At 41.6% G+C, this 16,921-nt stretch overlaps 1 protein-coding gene across 1 annotated transcript in view; it reads right to left on the reverse strand.

Moving 5' to 3' along the window:
- The window catches only part of LOC115175410 (vegetative cell wall protein gp1-like), a 65,147-nt gene extending 49,962 nt beyond the window's left edge, over positions 1-15,185 (reverse strand). The window contains exon 1 of the mRNA XM_029734640.1: positions 15,072-15,185. Within this exon, the coding sequence (XP_029590500.1) occupies positions 15,072-15,185 (114 nt within the window). The remainder of the gene's footprint in view (positions 1-15,071) is intronic.
- Between the last annotated feature and the right edge of the window lie 1,736 nt (positions 15,186-16,921).

Genomic DNA, 16,921 nt, shown 5'->3' on the forward strand with positions numbered 1-16,921 from the left:
CGCGCACAATGATTAACACACGGGACGAGATCCGTAATCATCTGCACAATCCACAAGGGCACAAAAGTCCAAAACACACAGCACAGGTACTCACACGCACATTGTAACAATAATCGACAGACAACGGAAACCAAAGGGCACACTTATACAAGTACGACAAGTGGGAATAGGGGACAGGTGTGCGTGAAAGTCCCGGAGGGATCCGTGACAGTACCCCCAACAGCAGCGCAAGGACACCAGTCTCAAGGACGATCACAGGAATGTAGTGTGGGTCAATTAGGACCCGACGTAGCTGCCAAAGTTGCGGCGGTGTCGGACGGACCAGTAGCGTCAGACGGACCCGTTGTGGCGACGTCGGACGACCCAGTTGCAGCTGCCAAAGTTACGACAGCGCTGGACGGACCAGTCGGGGCATCGGACAGGCCATTCCCGCCGTCTCCCTCATTGGTCGATTATTATATCACATAGGTATGAAGAGATTCGGGAGACAGACGCAGGAATGCGTTATAGGGTTTTTTATTCAGCCCCAAACTACGGTGTGCCGTATAAAGGCACGGGGACGAAGACCAAACAAACACGTAACAAAAACACAGGGTTGAAACCCAAACAGAAGAGCGAGGATTACCTCGAATAAATAACACACATGCACAATGATTAACACACGGGAAGAGACCCATAATCTTCTGCGCAATCCACAAGGGCACGAAAGCCCAAAACACACAGCACAGGTAACAAACTGGATGCAGTCTATCACAGTGCCATCCGTTTTGTCACCAAAGCCCCATATACTACCCACCACTGTGACCTGTACGCTCTCGTTGGCTGGCCTTCGCTTCATAATCGTCGCCAAACCCACTGGCTCCAGGTCATCTACAAGAGCCTGCTAGGTAAAGTCCCCCTTTATCTCCGCTCACTGGTCACCATAGCAGCACCCACCTGTAGCACACGCTCCAGCAGGTATATCTCTCTGGTCACCCCCAAAGCCAATTCCTCCTTTGGTCGTCTCTCTTTCCAGTTCTCTGCTGCCAATGACTGGAACGAACAAAAATCTCTGAAACTGGAAACACTTATCTCCCTCACTAGCTTTAAGCACCAGCTGTCAGAGCAGCTCACAGATCACTGCACCTGTTGATAGACCATCTATAATTTAGCCCAAACAACTACCTCTTCCCCTACTGTATTTATTTATTTTATTTATTTTATTTTGCTCCTTTGCACCCCATTATCTCTATTTCTACTTTGCACTTTCTTTTACTACAAATCTACCATTCCAGTGTTTTACTTGCTATATTGTATTTACTTTGCCACCATGGACTTTTTTTGCCTTTACCTCCCTTATCTCACCTCATTTGCTCACATTGTACATAGACTTATTTTTCTACTGTATTATTGAGTGTATATTTGTTTTACTCCATGTGTAACTCTCTGTTGTTGTATGTTGTCGAACTGCTTTGCTTTATCTTGGCCAGGTCGCAATTGTAAATGAGAACTTGTTCTCAACTTGCCTACCTGGTTAAATAAAGGTGAAATAAATAAAATAAAAAAAGGTACTCACACGCACCAACGGACATTATAACAATAATGGACTGCACCATGGTGAACAAAGGGCACTTATATACAAATACAATCAGTGGGAATAGGGGCCAGGTGTGCACAATGAAAGTTCCAGGAGGATCCGTGACAAATAGTTTTAGCGTGCGAAAACATTATTAATCATATTTTTGTGTGCTTCATAATGCATTAGGTAAGTTCTAAGGGCACAAAAACATAAAGACACAAAAAAACAGAGGATACTCCAAAATGCTATATCCACCAGTTTTTAATTTTTGTGTTTTTTTTCACCACATTGCTTATGGGTACCTTTACGTGTGTGTCAAATGTTTCTGTTCTCAGATGTTTTATTCATAGATTTTAGGTGTATTAAAATGTGTTTTTTTGCAAAACGCTACAATACATATCCATTGTTTAGCTGGAAAGGAATGTTCATATACTGTTTAATTGACTGTGATATGCGGTTGCCTCACCTAACTATATTGAGATGAATGCATTAACTGTAAGCAGCTGTGGATAAGAGCATCTGCTAAATGACGAAAATGTAAATGTTTTACATACAGATCTCATATTACTGTATTGATTCATGAAAAAATATATTTTGTTATATATTAACGTCACAAATGTATGATCTGTACAGTTCTTTATTTAAAATGTAGTTATTTGTTACATTTGACTGTGTAAAACTTAGCAGTACTACTTACTGTATTTCTCTGAGAGTGAGGCGGATATATAGGGTTTTGCAAAAAAAACAAGATTATTTGTCTCTCTGAAATGAAACCATCAAGTAATAGATTTGAAACAAATAAGTGTCTGTCATTGAACAAGCCCATGCCATGGCCAATCTCTTTCATAAGTTCTTTAAACAATAAAAGCTGATTTACCAACATTTCTGGAAAGAAACTCTTCAAATATTTTTTTCATAGCTATTATTAGCATTATTTATTATTTAAAGTTGCACTTTTCTGGTTGCTAAAATTCTAATAGTTCCCCTAATGTTGGTTAATGTTACTAAACAAGCAAGTACTGTGTAGAGAATCATTGTACTATCCCAACCACTGTGAAATATATTTTCCATAAACAAAAGTATTGTATATTCAGCTCTTTGAAGATGGTGTACCAAACCGAAAGTAAAACTACATTTAAGAATGGGAAGTATATGTCACGTCCTGACCATAGAAAGCTTTTATTTTCTATGGTAGAGTAGGTCAGGGTGTGACTGGGGGGCTAGTCTAGTTTATTATTTCTATGTGGGGTTCTAGGTTTGTTTTTCTATGTTGGTGATTGTGTATGATTCCCAATTAGAGGCAGCTGGTATCGTTGTCTCTAATTTAGCTTGTTTTCCACCTGTGGGTTATGGGATATTATTTATGTTTAGTTACCTGTTAGCACTGCATTGTCGTCACGGTTTGTTTATTCTTTATTTGTTTTGTCTTTGCTTAAGTTTCACTATAAATAAATTATATGGAACGCTACTCACGCTGCGCTTTGGTCCGATCATTCCAACGAACTTGACAGTATAGAAATAACACACATAGAAGAGATCTACCGCTTCCTAGACATGCTTTCAATGAGAATGACAGAACTATAACTCACATTTCTATGTGAATTTAGTCAGGTTACACAAAAAGTTACATACTGTAGCTTTAAATTACAGTGATAACCTAAACGCTACAGTTCAGGGTTGTTTCTTCACTAGAGTCTCTAACCAGCCAGCCTGTTGATGATAAGGCAGATTAGTACTCTCTGTCTCTGCATGTCAATGTAACCAGCCAGCCTGCTCATGATAAAGCAGATTAGTACTCTCTGACTCTGCATGTGAATGTAACCAGCCAGCCTGTTGATGATAAAGCAGATTAGTACTCTCTGACTCTGCATGTGAATGTAACCAGCCAGCCTGCTCATGATAAAGCAGATTAGTACTCTCTGTCTCTCTGACTCTGCATGTGAATGTAACCAACCAGCCTGTTGATGATTAGTAGAGACGGTGATTAGTAGAGACGGTGAGCAGCAGCTGGCCTAGTGCTGGCTGTGTGGTAGCTGGGGTCATGGATGCCCACGGCCCACTGTGAGCCAGGATGGACTGGCACAGAGAAGGGAAGAGATTGGCGTGGATGGCTTTCAAGATAAAGGGATGGAATGGGGGAAGAGGAGGACAGGAGCACGAGCTGGAGAGGGTTATGGGAAGAGGTAAAAGAAGAGAGGGGTGAGGGAAGGTATGTTTACTCTTATTATGTGTAGGTCATTCTCTACTTGTTAGAATAACCTTCAATGATAGGGGAGAGAGGGGAGAAGGAGAGGAGAGAATGGGATAGTTAGAACTATTTTGAGAGGGGGGATGGGATTTGGGGGTTGGGATTTGGGGCGAAAGGAGAGATATGGGAGGGGGACACTGCGAATGGGAGAGAGATGAGAGGGGAGAGAGATTTGGGAGGGTGGACATTGTGGATGGGAGAGACAGAAGATGGGATAGAGATACTTTGTGGGATGGGGGACACTGGAGGATAGGGTTTGGGCGGAGGAGAGAGGGGAGAGATATTTAGGGAGAAAAGGTGGCATATCGGCCTGATTCCGTGTGTCCAGTCCTGGTAGAGAGAGAGAGGGCAGCTGTGCGCCGGAGCCATTCCTGAGCCAGCCACAGCCAGACCACCGGAGCTGAACTAACAACACTATAAAGACCCTCCATTAACCCTGACCAGCTCTACCTCACATACTGAGAGCGAGAGAGAGAGAGCAGCTGGGGAGGAAAAAGAAAAGAGAGTTCAAGACAGTGGAAGAAACAAAGAAACTGAGACATCAATGTCCAGGCCAGTGCTCCATTTTAGCTCAATGTATTTCATCTTAATTTCATCGTAAACTGCGATTTGCATCTTATCTTGACATATACAGTTGAAGACGGAAGTTTACATGCACCTTAGCCAAATACATTTAAACTCAGGTTTTCACAATTCCTGACATTTAATCCGAGTAAATATTCCCTATTTTAGGTCAGTTAAGATCACCACTTTATTATAAGAATGCGAAATGTCAAAATAATAGTAGAGAGAACGATTTCTTTCACCTTTTATTTCTTTCATCACATTCCCAGTCGGTCAGAAGTTTACATACACTCAATTAGTATTTGGTAGAATTGCCTTTAAATGGTTAACTTGGGTCAAACGTTTCGGGTAACCTTCCACAAGCTTCCCACAATAAGTTGGGTGAATTTTGTCCCATTCATCCTGACAGAGCTGCTGTAACTGAGTCAGGTTGTCGGCCTCCTTGCTCGCACACACTTTTTCAGTTCTGCCCACAAATTTTCTATAGGATTGAGGTCAGGACTTTGTGATGGCCAATCTACTGCCTTGACTTTGTTGTCCTTAGGCCATTTTGCCACAACTTTGGAAGTATGCTTGGGGTCATTGTCCATTTGGAAGACCCATTTGCGACCGAGCTTTAACTTCCTGACTGATGTCTTGAGATGTTGCTTCAATATAACCACATCATTTTTCTTCCTCATGATGCTATCTATTTTGTGAAGTGCACCAGTCCCTCTAGCAGCAAAGCACCCCCACAACATGATGCTGCCACCCCCATGCTTCACGGTTGGGATGGTGTTCTTCGGCTTGCAAGTCTACCCCTTTTTCCTCCAAACATAACGATAGTCATTATGGCCAAACAGTTCTATTTTTGTTTCATCAGACCAGAAAAAATTTCTCCAAAAAGTACGATCTTTGTCCCCATGTGCAGTTGCAAACCATAGTCTGGCTTTTTCATGGCGGTTTTGGAGCAGTGGCTTCTTCCTTGCTGAGCGGCCTTTCAGGTTAGTTCGATATAGGACTCGTTTTAATGTAGAAATAGATACTTTTGTACCTGTTTCCTTCACTATCTTCACAAGGTCCTTTGCTGTTGTTCTGGGATTAATTTGTACTTTTCACACCAAAGTACGTTCTTCTCTAGGAGACAGAACGCGTCTCCTTCCTGAGTGGTATGACGGCTGAGTTGTCCCATGGTGTTTATACTTGCATACTACTGTTTGTACAGATGAACGTGGTTTGGAAATTGCTCCCAAGGGTGAACCAGACTTGTGGAGGTATAGAATTTCTTTCCTGAGGTCTTGGCTGATTTCTTTTGATTTTCCCATGATGTCAAGCAAAGAGGCACTGAGTTTGAAGGTAGGCCTTGAACTACATTCACAGGTACACCTCCAATTGACTCAAATTATGTCAATTAGCCTATCAGAAGCTTCTAAAGCCATGACATCAATTTCTGGAATTTTCCAAGCTGTTTAAAGGCACAGTCAACTTAGTGTATGTAAACTTCTGACCCACTGGAATTGTGATGCAGTGAATTATAAGTGAAATAATCTGTCTGTAAACAATTGTTGGAAAAATTACTTGTGTCATGCACAAAGTAGATGTCCTAACCAACTTGCCAAAACTATAGTTTGTTAACAAGAATTTTGTGGAGTGGTTGAAAACGAGTTTTAATGACTCCAACCTAAGTGTATGTTATCTGGAGACTTCAACTGTTTTAGAGATCGGCAATCCAGGTCATCCAGATTGTATCATCATGTCTCAGTGTCAGATATGGCCAATCACAAGAAGCATTTAACCAGGCTAGAATACATTTTGTTCATATTACCTAATGCCATACTATAGCCTACAACTTGGGACAAATGCCAATCATGAACTAACGTCCCTGAACGCAACACTCACCATTATTGTTGTGGAATACTATCCTACTTGTCTAATGATCTTTACATACATGTTAGAGTGACCTGCTAAATATGATTATATTAATGGATCATTTTGACCAGTGAAAGCCCAGTGATATTTGCCATGGTTGGGTAATGAACGATACAGACGGGGCACATTAGATTTAACCACACTGTAACAGTTTAATTAGACACTTAAAATGGCTCCAATTCCCCTTTACTGGTGTTGCATGGATAAATGATAGAGGAGGTAAGCTTGGTGTAAATGGGGTTAACACACACACACACACACACACACACACACACACACACACATATACATACACATATAGACACAGACCAACACATGCATGCACACAGATGCGTGGATGCACACACAATGGGGAAAAGGGTCCATATCAGGGGATTTCTTAAAATTCTACAGAATAGAGACCATTTCCAACGTATATTTGGAGTTTTGTGGATATATGCACAATATCCTGACATTCTGTATCCAGATGTGTCTTTTAGACATATGTGATGTTGGGATTACTCTGAATATCACACAATGACATTTCCTACGTTCAAATAAGGACTCATTCAATATCCTGAGATATTGACATCCTATTTTCTCGCTTCTTGTTGACAAATACTGACTGTATACATGGCACATCCGTGTTTTCTCAGCACATTTGAGATAAGAGGCCCTATTGATTCTAGATATGCTTCTCTTGGCTGAGGTCCATATCCAGATGTTAATATGCTTTTTAATATGCTGAAAATAAGGACGATTTCTGATGCATTTCTGATTGTTCAGCACATGCTCAATAATTTGACAAATATGAAATCTATATTTTTCTTTCATGCACAAATCATTGACTCATTAGATATCCTGAGATAGAGACAATAAGATGCCCACATAGGCCTATGGTGACAAATACAGACAGTAGGCCTACATACTATATTTTCTCACCACATACAATGCATATTCTTTTTGATACGCTAAATAAGGAACATTGCTGATGTTTATTTGAGTTGAGGACGTGGTAAATAATTTGGCATGATTATTTCAAACACTAGCTATAATTTTTGTATTGCCACTGCATAAAGGCACACACAAACCACAAGCTAACAGCACTTCAGAGTGTGTAAACAGTGTGTGGTCGAACTGACAACTAGAGAAACAAAGAACTGAGAAGATTTTCAGAAAATACCTCAAAGAAGTTGTCGCTAAAGTGAGTAGCTAATTTGAGATGTTGTGTTTATTTTAGTAACTAGATAGGAGCCAGTAGGGCTGACTAGCTAGCTAACAAATAACGAAAATGCCTTCCCCTCAGGGAAAAACATCTACCCCCTATCAAGCCTCAAGGTGACAGATAACATTTTAAAAGGTTTAGGCCATATTTTGTATTACTGGTTAATATAAGCTAGCTAGCAAACTAACTCCGCTAGCACACTAACTAGCAGCTTGGCTAGCTAGCTAGCTTGTTCCAGTTCGTGTTTTGTCATGAAAAAAGCAGGTATGAGTACCTACCTTGTGGTACAGTATGTAAAATGATTTTCTTGCAATATTGACACAATTTTGATTCATGACTTATGTATTGACATTGTGGAGTGGATCACAGGCCAACACTACCACCACATGGGGTCTGGACTGCGAAGGACCAACGCTGATGACCCAATCTGCACCCATCGCATCCACCATCCATAACAAACAGGGCAGCCAGGGGCATTGAGGGTGTGCAACTTTTAGTATCTGTTAAATAATAAAAACAAATGTTTAGCAAAGATTGGCCTACATTTGCATCTTTACAGAAAACATGTGTTGTGATTAGAGCAATTGGATTTGCTATGCTTATAGAATTAGCAGAGTTGTGCTTTGGAAATAATAACTTTGATTAAATATGACCATGTTTGCCTTTCTGTGCCTTGTATAGCCTACTACTGAATATGGTGCAAATGTATGCTCAGAAATAAGTGATTTTATTTAATTTGGATCTCTTTTAGTCCTCATTTGGACTAATCTTCCAAGAGTCCTTAACCATTAAAATGCAATTGATAATACAATCACATTTTCAAATATAACACACTGTTATAAACAACAGACATAAGACGCTGACATATTGACCAGGTAAATACTCTAACATTCTGAAAAGATAGATTGATTCCTTCGTCTAACATAGTCCTGCACAACATTTGAAATCATTTTATTTAAATAGTTCTAAAGCATTGTTTGAATTTATATATTGAAAAGTTTTTTTTTTAATGACAGAGCAAAAAAAAGTTGGCCTGGTGATGAACGGTGCCTGGTTTCCTCCAGACGTGAGGCTTGGCATTCAGGCCAAAGAGTTCAATCTTGGTTTCATCAGACCAGAGAATCTTGTTTCTCATGGTCTAAGAGTCCTTTAGGTGCCTTTTGGCAAACTCCAAGAGGGCTGTCATGTGCCTTTTAGTGAGTAGTGACTTCCGTCTGGCCACTCTTCCATAAAGGCCTGATTGGTGGAGTGCTGCAGAGATGGTTGTCCTTCTGGAAGGTTTTCCGATCTCCACAGAGGAACTCTCCCCCGATTGCTTAGTTTGGCTGGGTGGACAGCTCTAGCAAGAGTCTTGGTTGTTCCAAACTTCTTCTATGAAAGAATGATGCAGGGCACTGTTCTTGGGGACCTTCAATGCTGCAAAAAGTTTTAAGTACCCTTCCACATATCTGTGCCTCGACACAATCCTGTCTCGGAGCTCTATGGGCAATTCCTTCTACATCATGGCTTGGTTTTTGCTCTGACATTCACTGTCGACTGTGGGACCTTCTATAGACAGGTCTGTGCCTTTCCAAGTCATGTCCAATCAATTGAACTTATCACAGGTGGACTCCAATCAAGTTGTAGACAACTCAAGGATGATCAATGGAAACAAGATGCACCGGAACCCAATTTCGAGTCTCATTGCAAAGGGTCTGAATTCTTATGTAACTAAGATATTTCAGTTTTTTATTTTTAATACATTTGCAAACATTTGTAAAAACCTGTTTTCGCTTGTCATTACGGGGTATAGTGTATCGATTAATGAGGGGAAAAAATAATTTAATACATTTTAGAATAAGGCTGTGACATAACAAAATGTGTAAAAGTGAAGAGGTCTGAAAACTTTTCGAATGCACTCTATCATGTAAGGATATTCATGTTTTAAGAAATACGGATACATACAGTACCAGTCAAAAGTTTTCACAGGCCTATTCATTGCAGAGTTTTTCTCTTTTTTTTTTACTATTTTCTATATTGTAGAATAATAGTGAAGACATCAAAACTATGAAATATCACATATGGAATCATGTAGTAACCAATAAAATTGTTAAACAAATCAAAATATATTTTAGATTTTAGATTCTTCAAATTGGCCACCCTTTGCCTTGATGGCAGCTTTGCATGCTCTTGGCATTCTCTCCACATGAGGTATTCACTTGGAATGCAAATGTCCAGGCAGGCTTTGTTGTCGCCTTAGCTTGCAACATAATTTCTGAGTGATAGGAAGCACAAGCACCACCAATCAGCCTTCACCACTGCGCACACACCCGTCATTACTATGGCAAATAGTGTAGCCATGTCAGCAAATGAGTGTCTGAACACACACAAATCTGATTTGGTCACTTGTAACTTTCCGTTTGTACAGTCAGTTTTCCAAAACTGATTTGAGCTTGAAGGCTTGCAGTGTGAACAAGCTATAGAGGCCTAAATGATTTGACACAATCTGGGTTTACAGCCCTTATCTGACCTGCCAGACAGACATGCACACTGTGTGTGTGTTTGTGTGTGTGTGTGTGTGTGTGCGGTGCGTGCTTGTGTGTGCTCATGTCTGACAGTATCAGTGGCTACATGTTTATCAGTGAATGGTTACCCATGTTGTCCATGGGTGATGTAAATTGTATGCCATGCATCATCCATGCAAGAGCAAGTTTTGTTAAAACTTTTTTTTTTACATACATTTTATAAGATATTATTATTATTCAACAGACAAAAAACAGAAAAAGGTACTTGATTATTGTTTTATTTAACTAGGCAAGTGAGTTAGGAACAAATTCTTATTTTCAATGATGGCCTAGGAACAGTGGGTTAACTGCCTTGTTCTGGGGCAGAACAACAGCTTTTTACTTTGTCAGCTCAGGGATTCGATCTTGCAACCATTCAGTTACTAGTCCAACGCTCTAACCACTAGGCTACCTGCTACCCCATTGTAAGGCATGGTTTCTGCAAAATATACCAGAAATTGCTTGTTAAGCATTTTACTTTGTTTATTTGTCTTCCTAGTCATTAGCTATGCACCAAGCCATCCCAGGTGGCAGGGCAGTAAAGCTCAAAACCGGGTGGTTGAAATAGCCGCTTTGATACCGGGGTACGTCCAGCTCGTTTGTTCCTTAATTCCACAACCAATACTTGTCCTAATTGTTTAGATTGGCTTCCAAGGTCAGCTGCCACATTTGTCAGATATTAATTTATATCCTGCAATCTCATGGACTCAGCATAGACTCATAATCAGTATGTAAAGTTTTTTTTTAGAATGCATAAAGGCATCCCTCATTTAAGGAGAGAAGTAGACGCATAAATTGTTTATTAAGAAGGGAAAGTAGTGTGAGAAGATGGAGGAGACAGTCTATTCTATCATGGTAAGGCAGGTTAGTTGTTCATTTATAGAGACATCTAATTCTGAACTGTTTAACAGACATGCTCCCCCCATGCTCCCCTCCCCAGTATGTGGACACCTGCTCGTAGAACATCTCATTTCAAAATCATGGGCATTAATATGGAGTTGACCAACTCCCCTTTACTGCTATAACAGCCTCCACTCTTCTGGGAAGGCTTTCCACTAGATGTTGTAACATTGCTGCAGGGACCTGCTTCCATTCAGCCACAATTCTTCCCAAAGGTGCTCGATCGTTGGGGTTGAGGTCAGGGCTCTGCGCAGGCCAGTCAAGATCTTCCACACTGATCTCGACAAACCATTTCTGTACCGACCTCGCTTTGGCCACGGGACATTGTCATGATGAAACAGGAAAGGGCCTTCCCCAAACTGTTGCCACAAAGTTGGAAGCACAGAATCGTCTAGAATTGTAAGTCGCTCTGGATAAGAGCGTCTGCTAAATGACTTAAATGTAAATGTTAAATGTAGAATGTCATTAAATGCAATAGCACTTAAAAACTTCTTAGGGCTAGGCATCCCACTAGCGGGACACCTGTCGACAACTTCCGGTGAAATTGGAGGGCGCACAATTCAAATAAATCATCATACAAATTATGGATATTAAACATTTAGGTACATACAAGTGTCGTAAATCAGTTAAAAGCTTAAATTATTTTTTATCTAACTGCTCTGTCCGATTTACAATAGGCTTTACAGCGAAAGCATGCCATGTGATTGTTTGAGGACGGCGCCCCACATCAACATATTTTTCCACCGGCACAGGCTTCATAAAATCACAAATAGCGATTAAATATTCACTTACTTTTTGAAAATCTTCATCTGATTTGAAATCCAAAGGGTCCCAGCTACAACATGTAGTGTCATTTTGTTAGATAAAATCCTTCTTTATATCCCAAAAAGTCTATTCAGTTGGCGCCATTGATTTGAGTAATTCACTCTTTCAACATGCAGAGAAAGGAATCCAAAAAGCTAATGCTAAACTTTGTTAAAACAAGTCAAATACATTTCTATTTAATCCTCAGGTACCCTAAAATGTAATTAAACTATACAATTTCACATGGAATGAAGTATGTTCAATAGGAAAACGATATTAGCAGGTGTGCATTCTATTCGTTGCGCGCATACATACTGATTTCCAACTCTGAGTCCCAGTACTAAAATTCACAATTCTTCCTTGTTTGGGAAAAAACAAGCCTGAAACCATGAACATAGACTGTTGACATCAAGTGGAAAACATAGGAATTGCAATCTTGGCGCTGGATTTGGATATGCCCCTATACTTTCCATTATAAGAGCATGGGCTCTAAAAAAAAAGAATCTGGTTGGTTTCCTTTGGATTTTCTCCTATCATATCTATTGTGTTATAGTCTCATACATTATTTTAACATTTCTACAAACTTCAAAGTGTCTTACATTTACATTTTTTTTACATTTGAGTCATTTAGCAGATGCTCTTATCCAGAGCGACTTACAGTTGTGAATGCATACATTTCATATATTTCATTTTATGCATTTAAAAAAAAGAAATTGTACTGGCCCCCCATGGGAATCGAACCCACAACCCTGGCATTGCACACACCATGCTGGTGTTGCAAACACCATGCTCTACCAACTGAGCCCTACCAACTGAGCCACAGTCTATCCAATGGTACCAATTATATGTATATCCTTTAATCTGGGCCTGAGTAACAAGCAGTTTACTTTGGGCACGTCAGTCAGACAGGAAGCGGAGAAAAAAAGCCTGAAAAAGTTGGGATTGGACCCTTTTTTTTAATTTTTGCCTAAAATGATATACCCAAATCTAACAGCCTGTACCTCACGACCTGAAGCAAGGATATGCATATTCTTGATACCATTACAAAGGAAACACTTTCTGGAAATGTGAAATTAATGTAGAAGAATATATCACATTAGATCTGGTAATAGATAATATTTATTTTTAAACATGTGTTTTGAAAAAAATATTTTTCTCTTCTTTGAAATGCACGAGAAAGGCCATATACTGAGATGGATTCTAGGTGTAATTTAGATGTTGTCCACAAGATGACAGCAGTGTGTGTGCAAAGTTTCAGACTCATCCAGTAAAGAATTACATCAGTACACAATATTTTGTATCAAGTCTGCTAGGAGTTTGCCCAAATGTGCTGAATTGGTCAATTTACACATTTTGAAGTGCATAACTATAGAGAACATACACAAATTGTATGGTAATACCATTTTTTTTGTTTAGACACTCCCAGGAATGTCATACATGATGGATCATTAGCTTGCGTACAGAAGGTAAGGAAGCTAGGGGGGTGTGGAGCCAGAAACAGCAGTTGAGTCAAACTGTAGAACCCAGTTCCTACATTTTAATATAAAAATAGATTTTATCAAACAAAAATATGCTAAATTTTATCTCTGGGACCCTCAGGATGTCAAATCAGAGCAATATTACCTGAAGTAAGTACATTATTTACCTTCAGAGGTGAATGTATTAAACCAGTTGCCGTGATAAAAGTGTTTAGTTGTACTGCACTAACAATACCATGGTATTTTTTTGTTGCTGTAATAGCTACTATGAATTGGACACTGCAGTTAGATTAACAGAAATTTAAGCTTTCTGCCCATATAAGACATGTCTACGTCCTGGAAATTTGGCTGTTGTTTACAACGTCATTCTAGTCACATTATCGCATATTTATTTGCACCTGTCCTGGTTTAGGGACACTGATCCCGTAGAGGTTAAGATTTCCCTTCACTGGAACTAGGGGGCCAAGCCTGAACAATGAAAAACAGCCCCAGACCATTGTTCCTCCTCCACCAAACTTTACAGTTAAAATTATTCATTTGGGCAGGGTTCCCCTGGCATCCGCCAAACCCAGATTTGTCCTTGAAGGTTGATTCATCATTCCAGAGAATGCATTTACACTGCTCCAGAGTCCAATGGAGGCGAGCTTTACACTACTCCAACTGGCGCTTGGCTTTGCGCATGGTGATTTTAGCCTTGTCTGCGGCTGTTTGGCCATGGTAATCCATTTCATGAAGCTCCCGATGAACAGTTCTTGTGCTGATGTTGATTCCAGAGGCAGTTTTAAACTCAGTGGTGAGTGTTGCAACCGAAGACAGTGTTTAGTCCCAGGGTCCTTAGCTTAGTGATGAGCTTCGAGGGCACTATGGTGTTGAACACTGAGCTGTAATCAATGAATAGCATTCTCACATAGGTGTTATTTTTGTCCAGGTGGGAAAGGGCAGTTTGGAGTGCAATAGAAATTTCATCCTCTGTGGATCTGTTGGGTCGGTATGCAAATTGGAGTGGGTCTAGGGTTTCTGGGATAATGGTGTTGATTTGAGCCATGACCAGTCTTTCAAAGCACTTCATGGCTACAGACTTGAGAGCTACAGGTCGGTAGTTATTTAGGCAGGTTACCTTGGTGTTCTTGGGCACAGGGACTATGTTGGTCTGCTTGAAACATGTTGATATTACAGACTCGGTCAGGGACAGGTTGAAAATGTCAGTGAAGACACTTGCCAGTTGGTCAGCTCATGCTCGGAGTACACATCCTGGTAATCCGTTTGAATGTTGACCTTTTTAAAAGTATTTCTCACATCGGCTGTGGAGAGTGTGATCACATAGTCGTCTGGAATAGCTGGTGCTCTCATGCATGCTTTAGTGTTGCTTGCCTCAAAGCGCACATAGAAGTCATTTAGCAAGTCTGGAATGCTCGTGTCACTGGGCAGCTGGAGACTGCACTTCCCTTTGTAAAGGTAAGGCATTTATTTTATCGCTATTTCTGACTTTCGAGGCGCACCTGCCTGGTTGAAAAATGTTTTTCATGCTTTTGTATGCGGGTGCTGTCTTCAGATAATCACATGGTGTGCTTTCGCCGTAAAGCCTTTTTGAAATCTGACACAGCGGCTGGATTAACAAGAAGTTAAGCTTTATTTTGATGTATGACACTTGTATGACACTTTCACTTTTCATGAATGTTAAATATTTCTATTTCTGTCATTTGAATTTCACGCTCTGCAATTTCACCGGACGTTGTCGAGGTGGGTCGCTAGCGGAACGCCTGCGCCAGAAAGGTTAAATATTTCACCTGCTTCTCAACTCAAGGCGTCATCGTTACAGAATACCAACTCAAACAATCGTCAGACGGTCGACGAACAGGGATACCTTCTGCATCAGCACCATGACCAGCTGGCACAAGTGGGGATGGCCATGGAAGAGGTCCTTCGCAGTTTCCAGCGTCTCAAACATTCCCGGGAGGCGCTGCAACAGCACATTCATTCAGCAACCCGCTCTGGCCAGCGATGCCCGTTTATCCCTCCCAGAGAAATATGGCGGTACCCCATCCAAATGCTGTGGCTTCCTACTTCAGTGCTCCCTTTATTTTACACACCAGATGGGAGAGAGGAGAGGAGGAGCTAAATTCCTATGAGAGGTTCATGGCTCTGTTTAAATGTATCTTCAATCATCCCCGGAAGGCAAAGAGGGAGATGAGGGTCTACTTCAATTGCGGCAGGGGTATCAGATGGCGGCAGAGTACGCACTCACCTTCCGCACAGTAGCAGCATCCAGTGGATGGAATGAACCTGCGCTTTGCACACTATTTAGAAGAGGTCTGCGCGAGGTGGTCCAGACAGAATTGGCTTGCCGAGATGACAACCTTACCCTGGACTCACTTATTGCGATGGCCATACGTCTGGATGACCTTCTTCGGGAGTGTCGGCATTCACATTGCTTCTCTCCCTCCTTCGGTGAACACTCGGAATCAGAGCCTGTACCCATGGAGGTAGGGGTCACACTCCTCCCCGCGGCAGAGCACTGCAGACAGATACAACTGGGGCTCTGTATGTACTGTGGTCAAGGAGGGCACAGACTCCAGCGGTGTCCGGCACTTCCGAATCCAGGATCTACTAGAACAGAGGGATGGACACATGATCTGCCATCCCCTGGGCCAGGATTAAGTATTACAACTTCATCACTTCCTGCTAGGCTCTTTTTTGGTGTTCATCTCATTGGTTGATTGTCCCTCATGTCCTGTGTCAACAGCTTTAGTGGATTCCAATGCCGTGGGGAATTATATGGATCAGACCCTTGCCTTCTCTCTCAATATTACTTCATACCCGCTCTCCTCTCCTTTTCCGGTGCAAGGCCTTGATTGTCGGCCATTAGGATCCGGAATCATTACAAACATCCAATCATCAGGAGAATGTCCCCTTCTTCATCACCAGTTCACAAGATCATCCTCAGCCTCCCTTGGCTTCAACGCCATAATCCCACCATTTCATGGTCGAGGATGAGAATCACAGACTGGTCACCTGAATGCCAGAAGACCTGCTTCCCTGTTCACTGTGGTTCCACGTCGGTTGAGAGTCCTTTAGTTGCCCAACATCCCAGAGGTATAACAGGACCTGAGGGAGGTATTCTTCAGGCCACCTGTCTCCCTCCTCATTGCCTCTGAGACTGTGCCATCAACCTGCTTCCTGATGCAACACCTCGGCGCAGATGCATCTACCCTCTGACTGTGGCTTCAACCCAGGTCATGGAGGATTACATTCAGGAGGTGCTCCAACAGGGGTTCATCCGCACGTCCACTTCTCCTGTGTCATCTGGTTTCTTCTTCGTGGTCAAGAAGGATGGAGGATTACACCCTTGCATTGATTACAGAGGACTCAATGAAGTTACCAAGAAGTATCGGTACCCCCTCCCGTTGGTGCCGTCTGCCATCGAGCAGCTCCTTTGGGGCCCGGTTCTTGACCAAACTTGACCTGCGGAGTGCCTATAATTTCATCTGCATTCGGGAGGAGGATGAGTGCAAGATGGCATTCAGCACAATGTCTGGTCACTACGAATACTTGGTGATGCCCTTTGGCTTAGCCAATGCTCCGTCAGTGTTCCAGGCATTCATCAACGAGGTGGTCAGGGACATGCTCGGACACCAGGTGACCGAATACATTGATGACATCTTGATCTACTCGGTTAATCTGGAGGATCACATCACACATGTTTGAGCAGTCCTG

Source organism: Salmo trutta, chromosome 36 (assembly GCF_901001165.1).
Source record: "Salmo trutta chromosome 36, fSalTru1.1, whole genome shotgun sequence".
NCBI classification, from domain to species: domain Eukaryota; kingdom Metazoa; phylum Chordata; class Actinopteri; order Salmoniformes; family Salmonidae; genus Salmo; species Salmo trutta.